Source organism: Prunus dulcis, chromosome 5 (assembly GCF_902201215.1).
Source record: "Prunus dulcis chromosome 5, ALMONDv2, whole genome shotgun sequence".
NCBI lineage: Eukaryota > Viridiplantae > Streptophyta > Magnoliopsida > Rosales > Rosaceae > Prunus > Prunus dulcis.
This window is the reverse complement of record NC_047654.1, coordinates 3341639-3357583: the sequence shown is the minus strand read 5'-3', so window position 1 is coordinate 3357583 and position 15945 is coordinate 3341639. Positions and strand designations below refer to the sequence as shown.

The 15945-nt window shown below is 33.1% G+C and overlaps 1 protein-coding gene across 1 annotated transcript; it reads right to left on the bottom strand.

Annotated features, from left to right (window-relative positions):
* Positions 1-8161: 8161 nt before the first annotated feature.
* On the bottom strand, positions 8162-9247 carry LOC117627567 (transcription factor MYB39-like). Its single transcript, XM_034359707.1, has 2 exons — positions 8982-9247; positions 8162-8864 (listed from the first exon to the last, which is right to left on the bottom strand). Exons 1-2 carry the CDS (start codon positions 9245-9247, stop codon positions 8162-8164), a joined length of 969 nt encoding a protein of 322 aa, XP_034215598.1.
* Between the last annotated feature and the right edge of the window lie 6698 nt (positions 9248-15945).

The following is a 15945-nucleotide window of genomic DNA, read 5'->3' as shown; positions in this document are numbered from 1 at the left end:
AATCTGTTGAGGAGTTTCTAGTTTAAAGAAAATGCATTAGTATGACTGTTGCGAGGTTTATGAGCGTCATAACAGTGGAGAGATGCCCTTCAGGATCGATATACGAAGTCCTTGAGAATATTCTATGTATTTTTGGCAGAGGAGCTTTGTGAGTTTGTGATTGTCATGCTTAGATTTTGCTTGGGTCATTTTTGTATCAGTATTTTGTGGGGTGTAAAATTTCTCAGTATGTTTCAATGTTCCTTTGTTTTTGGGTCTTCAGGAAAAGAATATTGTTTGGGAAAGAGCTCAGACTTTTCTTATAGAACCAAACCATGCCTTGAGAATCATCCAAATTCTGCATTTATCCATTTGAAGTGTGTGATTTGGAAAGAGCTAAGACTTTCTTCTTATAAATTGAGATGGGCTATGGCCAACATGATGCATGAAATCCCAACGTTGTCGCACAATTTGACAAAATAGTCAAACTTTTCCGCACACTCATAAATGATAGTTTTTATAGGAACTTTTTAAAATAGCAAAAAATTCACCTAAATAGACTTAAATGTACTTAAAACTAATATCCACATAAACCTAAAAAGCGAAACCCTATTAGATTGAACGAAAAAAAAAAAGGAGAGCAACGAAGCCTCTTGGGACAAAGAGTTTTGCTAGCGAAGCCTTGTGGGAACGGTCTCATGCTTCTATTTCAGGTACATTGAGGCCGAAGGAAAGAAAATACGGTGCAATTTGAACGTTATTGACCTGTCAATCTCAGCTAACCTGTACCAATTTATGAGACATGAGGGTTTTGAAGGTGATCTCAAATTTGTCATAAGCAACCTGGTAAGCCGACAGTAAAGTTGTAGATTTGGCTTCTAGTGAGAAAAAACAAAAAAAAAACAACAAAGCAGAGGTTTTATAAGGATTTTTTGCTGCAATGTTTTATGGTTGCAGAAGGTTCTCGCACAGGACGTGAACTTGATCATACAATTTTTTTTCGGAACCTACAATTGAATAATATCTTTTTTTTCATTTGACCAAAAAAAAAAAAAAAAAAAAAAAAAAAAAAAATCTAGTCTCTTTGATTTTGAGTCAACTTACCTGGACACTTTTTTTGCTTTTAAGGCTTATGTACATTTTTTTTTTCCAAAAAAAAAAAATGTGTGTGGGTATTAAGATACAAAAGTGATATCTACTTAGAGCATCTCCAAGGGAGATGTCAAATACTAAACATCAAATTTAAATTTAATGTTTGATATGGCAATTTGACATCTTACACAGCTTTACACTCCACTCGATATGTCAAATTAAATTATTATTTTATTACATTTTAGTGTTGATTTATTTTTAATTAAAAATAAAATAAAATAAAAAATAATAAAATATTCATTTGACGCCTTGCTTTTGGGATGTCAAAAATAACATCTCAACCTCCAGCCTTCATTCCATATCAGCTTTGACACATTGGTTAGAGTTGTTTGGGCCTAAAAAGAATTCCACAGACGACAACCCACTTCTCACAAAGAAGCCTAGGAACAGGAAAACAGAAGACTGGGCCTCGACTCTAAAAGAAAAGCCCAATCCACATTAGAGGCCCATCTATTTTACGAAATGGCAAAATTGACCACCAAGCAGATCGTTAAAATTCTAAAGAAAGAATTGGATTGGGCCCAACTTCTAAATTCTCACCATTACTCTCAAAAAGCCCAGAAACAAGTCAGCATATTCTTCCTGGAAAGTCTATTCTCAAAGAAAAATCCATGTGACTTCCTGACCTTGAAAAGTCAAAATTCTCAACTAAAACAGAGGAAGTGATAGGGAGTTAATGAAGTCAGGTCTTACAAAACTTCTCCATTTTTTCTTTGCCAAGGAAAAAAAATATCAAATCCCCTCTCTTTATGCACAGAAGCTCTGCACCAAAACAAGTTATATTTCCAAGAGATAAGCAAGTTACAGTTTCAAGAGATAAGTGGGGAGCAAATGAGTTGTTCACGAGAAAAAGTTGACCATCATGGCAAAATGTGTTTTTTCTATTTTGCAAGGAACAAATAGAGAACAAAGAGAGTTGGTTTTCTATCAAAAAAGTAAGGAAAAGACCTCCATGAAAGTTAAATGTTGATGGCCCTTCTCTGCCAAAATAATAGCTTCCTTCTTTTACGACATTAAAAAATGAAAGATCTTGCTTTTGGAAAATCTGCCGCCTATTATTAAAAGATTAGAAATCCCACTCCAACATTTTTCTATAAATATGAGAAGAGGTGAACAGATCAAGGACATCCAAAAATCAATCAAAAAACAAAAACTCAAAATGATCACTTGATCTCAAAAGCCTTCAAAACACTGAAGCAACCAAAAGCTCATTGAGCCACAAGAAACAAGCCATCTATAATCCAGAATCTCTAACTTCAGTTCAGTTTAAGAGATAGTCATTCAAAGCGAGATTTCTTTCGTTACAAATTTAGTTCAGCATAAGCCAAATCAAGTAGAGTTCGGGTTTTGCAAATATGAAAACCTCAACAAATTTATGGAGAGCCCTGATCAAACAAAATAGGTATTACAGTGCAGTTCAAGCTCAGTAATCATCAAATGTAGCCACTTCTGCCCCTTCCAGACTGAAGAGGTTCCAATTCTCCCCGTTCAAAAAGCCTTCTAGGGCTTGAAATAGATTAAAGCTCTGCTAAACTCGAACGTCGATATCGATTTATAGCTGAAACTTGACAGTTGAAGGTGTTAATGGTCCAATCTAGTCCAGATCAAAAGTAGCTATCCAGGCAGATATTGAAGTGTAATGCTCTTTTGTCTTTTTTGGAGTTGGTCTTTCCCTTTCTGAGTCTTGTAAAAGGCAGTTTTGCCTGAAGCAATTTACTTTCCTGTTATTTATTCTGGCTAGTACTACCAGTTTTGTACTGTGAAAAATTATGAAGTCCTCATCAGTTTGAGGCAAGAAAAGCACCCAAATTCACAATCGCTTGTTTAGAAATCAGTGACTTGGGGCGCAAGTTATCCATTTTTAAAGGAGTCTGGTAGGGTTTTTTTTGCTAGCAGTGGCACGCTCATACACAAAAGAAAGTTACTTATTGACCAGTCAATGGTTTTCAAGATAATGAGGAACTTTACCCTACCATCACAGGAACAAATAAAAAACAGGTGAACATGAATGATATTCTTTCAAGCCATTAAAAGTATAGACACTTTTGACACATCAGTTGTAGATGCTCTCACAATATTATCAACACATTTTCAATACATTAAGATACATAATTGATACATACAAACACTATTTTCAACACATTAAGATATATAATTGATACTTACTAACACCATTTTCAACACATTAAGATAGATAACTGATACCTACTAACACTATTTTCAACACATTAAGATACATAACTGATACCTACCAATCGATATGGGATCCAATATATATTTACACAGCAGTATGCAAATAGAAACAAGGTATGCAAATGTAGCACAAAAACAGGGTATGCAAATGCTTTCTTGACAAGATACATTGATCCTTATGCATCCCAAATCATCTCATATTCACAGTGTAGATCTTCAATTTTCTCTTTTGCGTTCTACTTCTAATGGTACTTATTAGTTATTTTCCAAGCCCCATTAAATCATTAAAATGATGCCCTATACTCACACCACTAGATGGGTAAAGCAGGATGACAATGAGGGTCAAAGAAAACAGATAAAGGTTCCTGGAATTTTAAGAAAAGATAAGTTAGAAGTAGACTAAGCAAAGCAACAGCTACAAATCTTAAGGGATCTATGATGCAGATTAACTAAGAAGAAGCAACAGCTGTGAATCTACACTTCAATAAATTACCACAAACAATAGCCATCAAAAAAAAAAAAAAAAAGGAGGAAAAAATATTTTAATAGCAGCAAACCTTTATATAGAGTTACTATGCTAAAGCCAATTTATATTTTTTGCAAACACAACTAGTACCGAGAAAGAATAGTCTTACCCAGAAAATCAAAGCCCTAAAATCATAAACAAAAATTAAACATTAAGTGAGTGCAATATAAAATGCAGACTTTAATATCAAAGAGAGAGAGGGAATTCGAGAGAAACGTATCGATTCTAACCAAAGAGAAATTGGAGATTGTATTGAGAGAGGAGAATCTTTTTGAGATGAACAAGAGGGAGTTTGAAAAAAATGAATTCAGAGGCGGGGGGATTGGGCGGGATTGGAAAAGGTGTGGCAGGACACGTGGGCTAAGGGGAAAGTGTAGCGTACCCCGTTTATATTGTAAGCTTGTTTTTTCTCTTCTACCGCTCAGATGACTTTCGATGACTGGGATTGATTCTCGTATAATGTTCTTATTTTACCATTCTCACCTGATCCGAGCTCATGCATGACCAATTAACTTTGTGAGCATCACAACTTGGGCTTCCCAAGTTCAAATGAAGACTTTGACCAAACTACATTGAAGCCCAACAAATTATTCAAATTGGAATGACCGTGTAATTGAATCCGTCTCTTATACAATACTCCTTATTCACATTATTAGAAAGTGGAATCTAATGTCGAATATCCTAATATGAATTATTCCTTTATATGATTATCCCGATACGATTTGAAGATTTATTCTTTCACATCTTATGCACTACTCTGTACAGAAATTTGATCAATCATATCCTTGGAGCATTCTTTCTCTTTACTAAGAATAGAGATTCCTTGTTATACATTCATTTGCCTCCATGACTTTATTGAGAGTCCTGATAAACACCTTTAGGTCATGTCTTCTACAACACAACTGTATAGTGTCCTCAACGACAAACAACATAGTCACAAGTCTAAGGATTAGTTTGCACCATTGCAATCTATGAGTTCTAGTTTGACATGTAAGTAAAGACTTACATTCTAGAACTCATGTATTTGATCGCATTCAGTGTACTTGTTCTTCTATAAGCACCTACACATATATCTAGGTGTCGCTACACTCAATGACTTGAGACCACGTCATTCTCTATATATGGAGAAGATATTGTGTGTACTAGTCTTGGGGGAATATCAATGCCCAATTGATACTCCTATGACCAAGAACATATTTAGGATTTTGGATTATGATAAGTCTTGATGTGTGCAATCTCATTACATAGTTCTAATGTTCACTTATATATTCCTATGAGTATAGTTGTTTTACTTATAAGCCCTCAAATCTACCACTTCTTATTTCTAATTGGTTCTTAGTGTATTAAAATTTTATAAGAATCAATTAGAAAATGACAAATGACAATTTTGGGTTTTTATTTTTATTTTTTTCCTCCAAATAGGCTCTATATGGAGTTTTGTATAATATGTCATGTTAGAATTGACTTATTTGTGAAAAGCCCAAAAAAATTTAAAAATTTATAATAATAACTTATTCTAGTATCTCTACTATTATTAGAGCATCCATAATGAGCTCCCTAAACCATTTCCTTAGACAAATTTTAGGGAGGAATCGTAAAAATACAACTCCAACCATGCTCCCTATCCACCTCCTAAAATAGGGAGTCCTCTAGGAGCTCCTAAATCTGAGGAGAGAGAAAGAACTCCTAGTTACTCCCTATAAATTAATGTTGTTTTATTTAATGAGTATTTCAAACCTTTATTTAATGCTAACTATTTTTTATTTTATTTTTTAATAGAGATGGACCAATTAAAAAAGAGTTATAGCATTTATGACTCTCCAAATTAGGAAGTATGGTTGGAGTTGAAATTTTTTAGAGAACTCCTAAAATAGCTTTGTTTTATTTTTAGCTAAATTTTAACTAAGAAATAGAGAGTATCATTGTGGATACTCTAAAGAAACACAAGTTTAAGCATGGAATAAAAAATAAAATAAAATTATCGCAGATAAAGCTTTTGGAAATTAATGAACATTCTAATTAATTAAAAGTCAGAAGTTATTAAAAAAACAAAAAACAAAAGAAGATAAAACAAAAAAGATGAAAACCCAAACCAGACGCCATCGCGAGAGAGCTCCCTCTCACCTAAACATTCTAATTAACTCTTCTGATTAAGACTGTTTTTGGGGAAACACATCAAAGAGATAATAGGAATGCATTATTGTTGTGGTGGTCGATTCATATTCCCAAGGTGAAAAATATGAATCCTTTTGCTGGTCTTTTCAAGTATGTATTTGAGCCAAAGGCTTCAACTCTTTTGGCAATGTCTTGACCATCACCATAAACAAAATAGAAAAGTTGATATAGATTCAAATTTCTATTGAGGAGTTGGGTTTAATCATTAGATTTGGTGATATTTTTTGACAATGTGTATATGTTGTTTCATATTTTTGACAATGTGTAATAGTATTTTATGTATATTGTTTTAATTTTTAATTTATATAAGTAACATACAATTTTATTTTGCCTATTTTTGTATTTGACTTATAGGTAGTCTTCTAATTTATGTTCCTAACTTATAGGTAACATAAATTTATCACTAAGTATTTTTTGTTGCTAATAATAGCACTATTTACCTTTATGTCAGGTATATAATTTAATGTGAGTCCTTGTCTGATCAATTGGTATAATATGTGGGCCATTACCTTTTATTGATTAAATTGTATTTTATCCATATATTAGGAACATTATCAATCAAAAATTTCAAATTTCAAAATTTGGAATTCAATTACAAGGAAATAATGCATTAAATTTAGATTTTCTATGTGTTTTCCTTATTTACCTCAAATGGTAAAATCGGCACAATAAAAAAAGTAATAAATGTCAAATGACCTACATCTAAAACAAAAAATATAAGAACTAAACCCAATGACAGCTAATTGTTTTGCAACTAGTTCTAAGAAGCCCTTTTTATAAAAAAAAGAATCATAATTTTTTATTTTAATTTTTTGAGTAAGATACCAAACTGGTCTTACTTTTTTCCTTATTTCATCTCATTAAACTTTTACACTTTTTTGTTTCCTTTTTCTTTTTAAATAGAGTTGTTTAGTTTTCCTATATTTCCTATCGAATGAGAATAATAGCGTTTGCAACCAAAAGGTGAATAGCATTTGCAATTTTCTTCAGCAACTCATTTCTCAATTGTTGGTTTTGTTCTTCCCGAACAACCCATGTTTTTTCTTATTTCTAAAATAGCATATATACAAATAATAAAGCAAACTCAGCCAGCCTAAAGCATAGAAAAGGGTTTTTATGGTGAAATGACCAAACAACAAAAAATGAAAGTGTCTTGAAAGTGACTCATTCTCATACAATTCATAGCAAACTGGCTGTCTTGAAAGTGTTCATCCTCACTGATCATTACAACTATATCTAATATACTAAGTAACTAAACTAAATCGTTATCCCAATGAGGCAATTTCTGAGCTGAACTCAACTTAATTAGGTGGTTTGGTTGGAACTTGGTAAAGGGCTACTCCTTAGCACACCAGTCAATAACTTGTGTTAAACGGAAATAATCTTGGTCTTACCTAATCAGTTGCAAATGTAACTACTAATCTGACTTTTAGTGACTAGACTTATACATAAATGAATCATTAATAACAACGAGGGGATCAACTTTTTTCTAACTTCACTCATCAGCTGATGTTGACACTCGGAGACCCATCAAGAGAAATATATTATTATGTATATATGTACCGTCGAATAAGGTGGAAATGGCGGTGACATGCATGCATGGTTGACTTTGACGTGCTATAATATCGTCAAAAGCTTAATTAATTATCTGATATTATTCATAAGTTCAGTTTGTAATGAATTATCTGATATTATGAAATAGCATTGAACAATTCTGCAGTGAAAATGGAAAATGGAAAATTCTTTAGCTAAAAGTTTACAAGAATTCGGAGGTATATATCTTTTCACATAGGTATAGCTACATATATATGTATTATCAGTTCAGAAGCTGCATCATCAAACAATAATTATAACCTTAATTAGAAAAAATAAACCTTATTAACGAATAATGAATGCAGTAAATTTTGTGTAGGAACTTCAAAAGTTCTTCAAATTTATAAGGGCGCGGCTATAGATCGTGACGACGGCACTTATGATATTGATCTGCAAAACAGAAAGAAAAATGTTAATGTTGTGTAAAAAGGAAGCAAAGTGAAAATTTGGTGTAGAATTGATTATTAAGAATGTTTATACCAAACATAAGGAAGAAGAAATAAAAATGAAGAAGTATTTGGGGGGAATAATTATAATGAAAACCTACTCTAGTATATCTTTCCAGTAGGATTCACTGGTTTCATCATCCATGAGCTTCTCCCAAGCCTCAAAGATGGTGGTGGGAGAGTGAGTGGAGAAGCAATCTGCTGCAGGATCACCACTCATGCTATTTTCCATTTGGTTGGTGTTGGTGTTGCAAGAAGTCCCAGGAGATGCTGAAACTAATGCAGGAAATGGGTTCTTGGTCTGCAGCATATCTTCATAGTAACTGCTCATGTTGTTGTCAAAAGTAGGAATATTATTATTATTATTATTATTGCTATTATTATGTCCTTCAAAGCCTTCCAATGAGTTGGCTTGCCCTCCAAATTGGTTGAGATTTTGATAACCAAAAGTGCTCATCATGTCAATATTAGGAAGTGGAGGAGGAGGAGCAGCAGCAGAAATTGATGAGTTCACAACCTGCATGCATAAATGTTGCAGTAGCTGCATTTTGGCTTGTTGGGCTGCTCCTGCTTGTAGCCTCAGGCTTAGGGCATTGTCCCAAGAACTCATATTCATCTGCCCGACATTTGCTGCTCTGAGCAACTGTGAAAGATTCAGAAGGTGATTGAGGTCAGTCCTTGGCTTGTGGGTGGTTGGATCAATCCCCATGTGTAGCAGCTTCTTTCTCAGGTGGGTGTTCCAGTAGTTCTTGATTTCATTATCCGTTCTCCCCGGAAGATGAGTTGCAATCTTTGACCACCTAAAAGAAAAAAAAATTAACACCACCTTCAATTTAGTTGAGCTCTAATTTCAAGCAAATTATAGTTTTGCAAAATTTTCCACAAGTAACTGTACAAATGGAGAAAAGTTAACATACTTGTTTCCAACAACTGAGTGAAGATTGATGATAACTCTTTCTTCGTCTTCGGAGAATTTTCCCCTCTTAATATCTGGCCTGAGGTAATTTGTCCACCTTAGTCTGCAACTCTTGCCACACCGGTTCAGGCCTGCAAGCTTGGGGAGAGCTCTCCAGCTTCCATGGCCATGTCTGGCAATATAATCCATCAATTTCTCATCTTCCTCTGTGGTCCATGGACCTTTCTTCAAACCACTCTGTTCATCGCAAGAAGGGGATCTGCCCATTGTGCTAATACACACAAAAGAATATCCAAATTGGAGATCGAAAGTGAGACTGGGGAAAAGGTATAAAAGGATTGTTTGATTGTAGGATTGGTTTTGGACATATTTCTGAGACATTCTGGTTTTATAGGTGCAAGGAAGATGTAATTCAAATGGTGATGTCATTTCATTCTTTTTTTTTATCATTATTATTTATTTCTTAGTTCCCTAGAACAAGCAATGACGACTGACCAGGAAATAACCTAGCAAGTTAGCAACCATTTTGAAATAAATTGGCACCAAAATCAGGATTAGGTAGTGCAAGTGTCGTCGTCGAATGGAGACAGTAATATCATGGATAATTTATTGTAAAATGCTCTAAAGCCACGGGTCAGATTTCTATTCGATATAGAATGCCATCGCCATAAGGTGGCATTCCTAGTATTTAAGGTTTGGATTATGTTTTTCTTTTGTCAGAACAAAACTAAAAGGCAACATGACGAAAAGTAAAAGACATGAACTATTACAGATTGGGTGCTACTGCAGAAAATGTGCTGTCCTTGGCTGTTGTTGGTCACATAGTAAACAAGTATTTCAATTGAGATTCCAAAGATGTATCTGATAATTTGTCATTTTATTTCATGGAATTGTAATGTATATTTTTGTTATTGAGAAGTTATGTCACCATATGGGGTTCTCATTAGGTCTACCCAAGGAACATACAGCAGCATCCATAAGTTTTCCATGTTGTGCTTGGATTTTTAGCTGGATGGCTTTGATGTCATTCCTAGTTAATGAAAAATATAAATAAAAAACAAGCCCTGATTTGAAAAACCAATGAAGATGAACGATATCGAGCACGATTCATTACAAATTCTTTAAATGATGATGCATTTTTCTTTTGCACCAAACAAATTGTTCATGATTTATGTGTCATCAAAGTAATACTGAATGCTATCAACCAGTAAGGAATTCCTGAGTCTAGCTATGCAGCATCAGCGTCTAGTATTACCAGAGGCTACCATAACATAGGCAGCTCTGGTAATTTCAGTTTAGTTTGTAGTTTTTAATAAAGATATATCTACCTGTTTTCAATTTGCATCACTGGTGCCAATTCTTGAGTCTTCCATGTTATTAAATACATTGATCATATTGTTCTTTTCCTAGATTCAATTTAGGTCATTGATTGATATGCGGCTTCTTAAAGGGTTTCATGGCAGATGCATTATTATTCAATTGCTCAGAATTCAATTATTTGACAGCCTAAAATATGATGATGGTTCTATTTGTCATCTTTTTTGTTTCTTCATGTGTTGTTGATGTAGTCTCTGACATATCTTCTTCTGTGGGGGATTCTAGGGATGTTGAGTCATGCACAACCTCATTACTATGCAATAAAACTTAGCTGATTTCTATTATTCTTCAATTTAATTATGCTAATCTTCATGCCTCATCCTAGTGGTCATCATTTTTGTCATTTTCTTTCTGGTTTAACATATAATGATTCAAAGTTGTGTCCTAAAATATGCAGCAGTCTCCAACTGCTCTTTCAAATCTTGCCATTGCATAGTTGATCACCCATTTACCAAACATTCTCCTCCTAATTCCTGAAACCAAAAAGTGCATTGATCCCCTTTCAGTTTACCACACAAACTTTTGAATTTTCACTTGTTCAAAATTCGACACGTCCAATGCGCACGTTTAAAACATTGACCTTTTCTAATGAAACCTCAAGTAAAAGAATAGATTAAAGACATTAGACATTCATACAGTTTAGCTGAAGTAAACCAAATTGACAGTAAATAGATTGAAAATTCATTTTTAGTTTTGCCCCGGGGCTATAGAGGTTTATGAGATTTAATGTTTGGTTATGAGAAAATATTATCTTCTCTGTCTTTTCAGATGGCCAAGAAAAGTTGAAACTAGGCTGCTAAGGCTCAAGAAAAGTTGAAACTAGGCTGCTAAGGCTCCTGCAAATTAGCTTATCTTTTGCACCAGACAAGTTAACTGGTCAAATAATTTTAGTCAATTTATTATTAAATTACACCTTGATCCATATAGTATTAGCTCGATTTAAATTTAGTTCTTGTAGTTGTAATTTCAGTGTATACTAATCTGGTCAAATGTTATACTTTTTTCACAACTGCTTGGCCAAAATGACTAAAAAGTGAACACATTTACCCTTCTCTTGTTCCTATTCCACATTTGATTTTATCACATTGGTTTTTCTGCCTTGATGAACTTAAGGCAAAATCTTCTTATGCATATTTTTCATCAGCATACTTCTGCAACAGAAATGTCAAATTTTCACCCCTTTAAAAGCATTTACATACAGTCAGAACTGCAAGGACTAAATTTCAAATTTTTTTCTTACCCAACAATTATTAAAGATAACTCTAAAAACTTGTTAGCAGAACTGATTACAAGAGTTGTATATATAATGTCCGCAGAACTGATAATAACGTCCGAATATCCATATAGGAGAATTATATTTATGTATATATATGGGATGAATTAATTTAAAAGCAAATTTACATGCTAAAGCAGAAAGCCATTGTTAAATAATTGCAGAAGATGTGATTGTAATTGTATTACAAATTTTGAATGACAATAGCATGACAATATCAACCCAACCAAGTGGAAGAAATATTTGTATGCAGAAAAACAAAAGTTTTACAAGTTAGTTATTTTCTGGTGATACTAAAAGCCATAAGATATCATTGTGTACTAAAATAGAATTCAGTGCACTTAGTCCTTGCTCAACTCCAAATAAAATATAGAATAGCTTGGACTCAATGTAAAGGATGTGTAATATGTTTGACATTCCCAAAAATGTTTGACATTTGGTAGAAGATCTGAGTTGGTTTTGACCTCCTGCTTGGTAGCTCAAGGCATTTTGTAATTTTCTCAGTGTGACATAATGCTTCTCATTGGTCAAAAGGGGCAACAAAAAGGACACCAAGATAAAGCCAGAGGCTTTCTCAACCTTTCTTACCTCATTGCCTTCCTTGAAGAAAGAAAACTCTGGAAAATATTGACAGAAAGGAACAATTAATTAAGCATCCTCCTATATATGTTGACCTTTTTACATGGATCATTTACAAAATCTTCCAACTGGGATTTACTTAATAAACTTGGTTTCCTCCACTTAGAAAGAAATCTTGGACAGATGTATGATTGAGATTACTCCACGTATTTCTTTTGATTAAAATAATAGTAGGGGGGAGACAGAAGAAAAAAATTCACTTTGTGTGAAACTACACAGAAGGTTCCTTGTTTCTTCTAAAGAGAGGGACCATTTGTATTTGCAGCACAGCTAATTTTTTAGTTGTACAAGAAATTTAAAACAGCATCTAATTAGTTATTGTTTGACAAATGCTTTCTTTGTTTTCCTGTGTTCCGATTATATTAAATTAAAAGACTAATGATTAATTTTATATTTCTCCGAACGTCTCTAACTAGTTTGAAATTTACATTGGAATCTATTTTGCGTCACGAGCCCTATTATCTTAATAGGGTACTTATTCATAGGCCAGACTAGCCTTCCTTTTCAAATCTTTTTCTTATTGTCCGTTTTAACCTTTTCACTTGGAAAAAAACATACTTTCATGTATTCATATGCTCATTTCAAGTGTATAATTGATCCGGATAATGGGGAGGAATAATTTCGGATCAACAACCAATTTAAAGTTTATTTTCAATCACTTGATATGATTTTGGATTGCATGCGTACAACCCGAAACGCTTTACATACAACTCGAAACGCCAAACCATTACTGCAAACAACCCCGTAACCTTATTAAGGGTGAATCATGTAAGGGGGACTTTTGATTCAACCTAAAATGAGTGAAGTATTTATAAATAAGGACAAAATTATAGTGTTTGGACAATAATGCCCTTATTTATTTTTATATTGCCTAAGGAGTCTGTTTCTTCTTTTCAGATTATGCCAAAGGAGTTTTGCTTCTTGATTGCTGTATGGAGTAAAAAAGGTTGGAACTTATACTTCATATGTTGGGATGATCCTTCATGTTAAATGAAGTTGATGATGCTTCTTCTATCATGAGGTCGTCATATGGAGTTATGCTTCCATCATGTCGTCTAAATTAAAAAGAAAAGTTTGAATATATAACTGAAGAGATGTATTTTGCTCATATTTTAATCTATTCATATGACTCTTAATATCTTCTGGTAAAAATCTATATATACCTGTCTCTAGCTAGGGTTTGAAGAAAATATGGGTGTTTAATTTTTTCCTCAAGGAAAAATTCTCTATTATGCTCAAGTGAGTTGGGCTTATTAGCCTCTATTTCTTGTAAAATCATGCTTAAATTTTAACATCTTAAATTAATAATTCTAAAATTTCTTACTATTGTATCATACTCTTTCTTTTGATATTCATGTTTTTCCTGCAAAAAAGAAATTTGTGGTTTTGCTCTTTTATAATCATAATTATATGCTAAAAACTCTTGCTCAAGGGCTTTAATGAGATTTTCATGCCCTCTTCTCATGCTTTCATTATTAACTCTAATATTCTAAAAATTGTCTAAAAGAACTTTTTGTTTATTTGCTAATGATGCTTGAAAACGATATTTTAAAGCAGGATTTCCAACTTCTTGTACTGGAATTCCATTATAATAATAAGTATTTACTATTGGTCTTGCTTGACTACTCATGCTTAATGGATTACCACCCTGTGATGGTGTACCATTATTTTTGCTGCTAGAGGATGATGCTCCAAAATATTGCATATCTATTAATGAATAATGCGGGATAAGATATCTGCTAAAGTATTATACATACCTTTGATATGCTCAAATATTGGTCTAAATCCATTTCCTATAATAGAATCAACAAAATTGACTCATCTTCGGGCTGCTTGTTCATTAGTAGTAATGTTATTATAATGAGAAACAATATTTTGACAATCTATTCTAATAGTAAATATCTCATTATGTAAGAACAATGAAAACGTTTTAAGGGAGTTAATGACTCCTAAAATTTCTAAGTTAGTAGCTAGAAGTCTAGCTTGTATATCATTAAATTTACATGATGCATTTTTTAAAACTTTTTCTTCAGATTTAGGTTCTTCTTTTCGTTTCTTCTGATATAAAATTCTTGCCCATCCTATTGATGATCCGTCTGTCTCAACTATTTTATCATTATTATCTAATGGTAATGCTAGAGGCTTAAGCTGAGTTATGTCTTGTTTGATATTTTGAACTAATTTAATATCTTCACTATTAAAATATTTTTGACATGTTTTACTGGTTTTACTTTGCAGTGCTGCAATCTTTCTTCCTAAACCAAGGATAAAACTTCTAGTATAATTTAATAATCCTAAAAATGCTTGTAATTATTTTTTTATCTATGTGTTCTTGTAATTCTATAGTTCCTGACTTAATATACATACATAAAAATTCTAAGTCTTGTTTTTCAAGCTCTATTTTATTCATGCTTATAACTATACCATTATCAATAAATTCTATCAAAATAATTTATAAGTTTTTTCTATGTTAGTTTTTATTTTTATTTATAATTTATAAATGATTTTGAAATTTTCATAGATAGATGACCCATGGGAAAAATTGGATGGTTTTGTACCATTTTCTTATTGTCAATGTCCAAGAAAAATTATGAGCAATTTTGATAAACCCACTAATTTTCTACAATTGACATTTACATTTGGACCGAAATATGACTTTGAGGATTTTAAAATTAATCCATTAAACAATTTGGGCCTATGTAATTTTAATGGGCAATTAGAACAATCCATCAAATATTTTGGGCTTTTGAGAATCAATGGGCGATTTTGGACAGCCCACTCATCATTTAATCAGCTGTCCCACAAGCAAGGACTGATCAGTGGCCTTCGTGAAACATCACACACCAGTGTGAGACTGATCTTCTAGCTGAATTAATCGTACTCCAAATGGGACTTAAGGAGTTGGAGACGTGAAGGAATTGTAGCCTTTATAATCTTGGAGAACAATTGCGCCACACTTTCCTCTATTTAAAGCAAACTCTTTTATCTTGTCAAGCCCTCTACTATTTTATTCTCTTTCTTTTGCTTTTCAGTCAAACCCCTTCTGGAGAGCATCCTTGTTACTCCAATGGTATTTTCGTACTTTACACTTTGACAAATCGCACAAGAAAGAGGTGTCAACCTCGCTCTTTCTTTTTCTTATTTTTGTTGGCTCATTTTCCTTTTGTTTTGACTGTCAGGTTTGCACACAAACACACATTCTTTTGCTTTGGTTGTTTGTACACAAACGCAATGTGAGGAATTTATCCAAGAGTGGGCCAGGCAACATGGCCTCCTCCTTCAAATTGTCCTTTTTTTGTTGTTGCTGATTTCCCTTCTTGTTTTGTCTATATGCTAATAACTAATTTCTTTTTTCTGTTTTGGCAGGCACAGAAGAATTAGTGTTTTTTTTATTTTTATTTTTATTTTATAAAACAAAGAGGGAGAGAGTTGATCAAATTGTCCAACGGCAGAGGTATAACCCATTTCTTCTTTGTATCTGCTACCGGATTAGACCGCAGTATTTTTCCTTTTTTTTTTTTTTGGCTGCACTTGGTGGTAGAGAATTAACTTCCCATTTTTTCATTTGTAGCTTGTTCGGATAGAGAGAAGAAGAAGCAACAGGACAAAAGTAAAGACCCCTTTTGTTTTGTTTGCTAACTGTCATAAGTCTCTAAATCCATTTTCCCAGGAAAAT

What these genes read in the sequence shown, in the direction of transcription:
- LOC117627567 (XM_034359707.1), bottom strand. Translation starts at nt 9,247, where the DNA reads ATGGGCAGATCCCCTTCTTGCGATGAACAGAGTGGTTTGAAGAAAGGT. An exon ending in CACTCAGTTGTTGGAAACAA is followed by an intron (nt 8,865 to 8,981) that starts GTATGTTAACTT and finishes TTTTTCTTTTAG; the next exon opens with GTGGTCAAAGATTGCAACTC.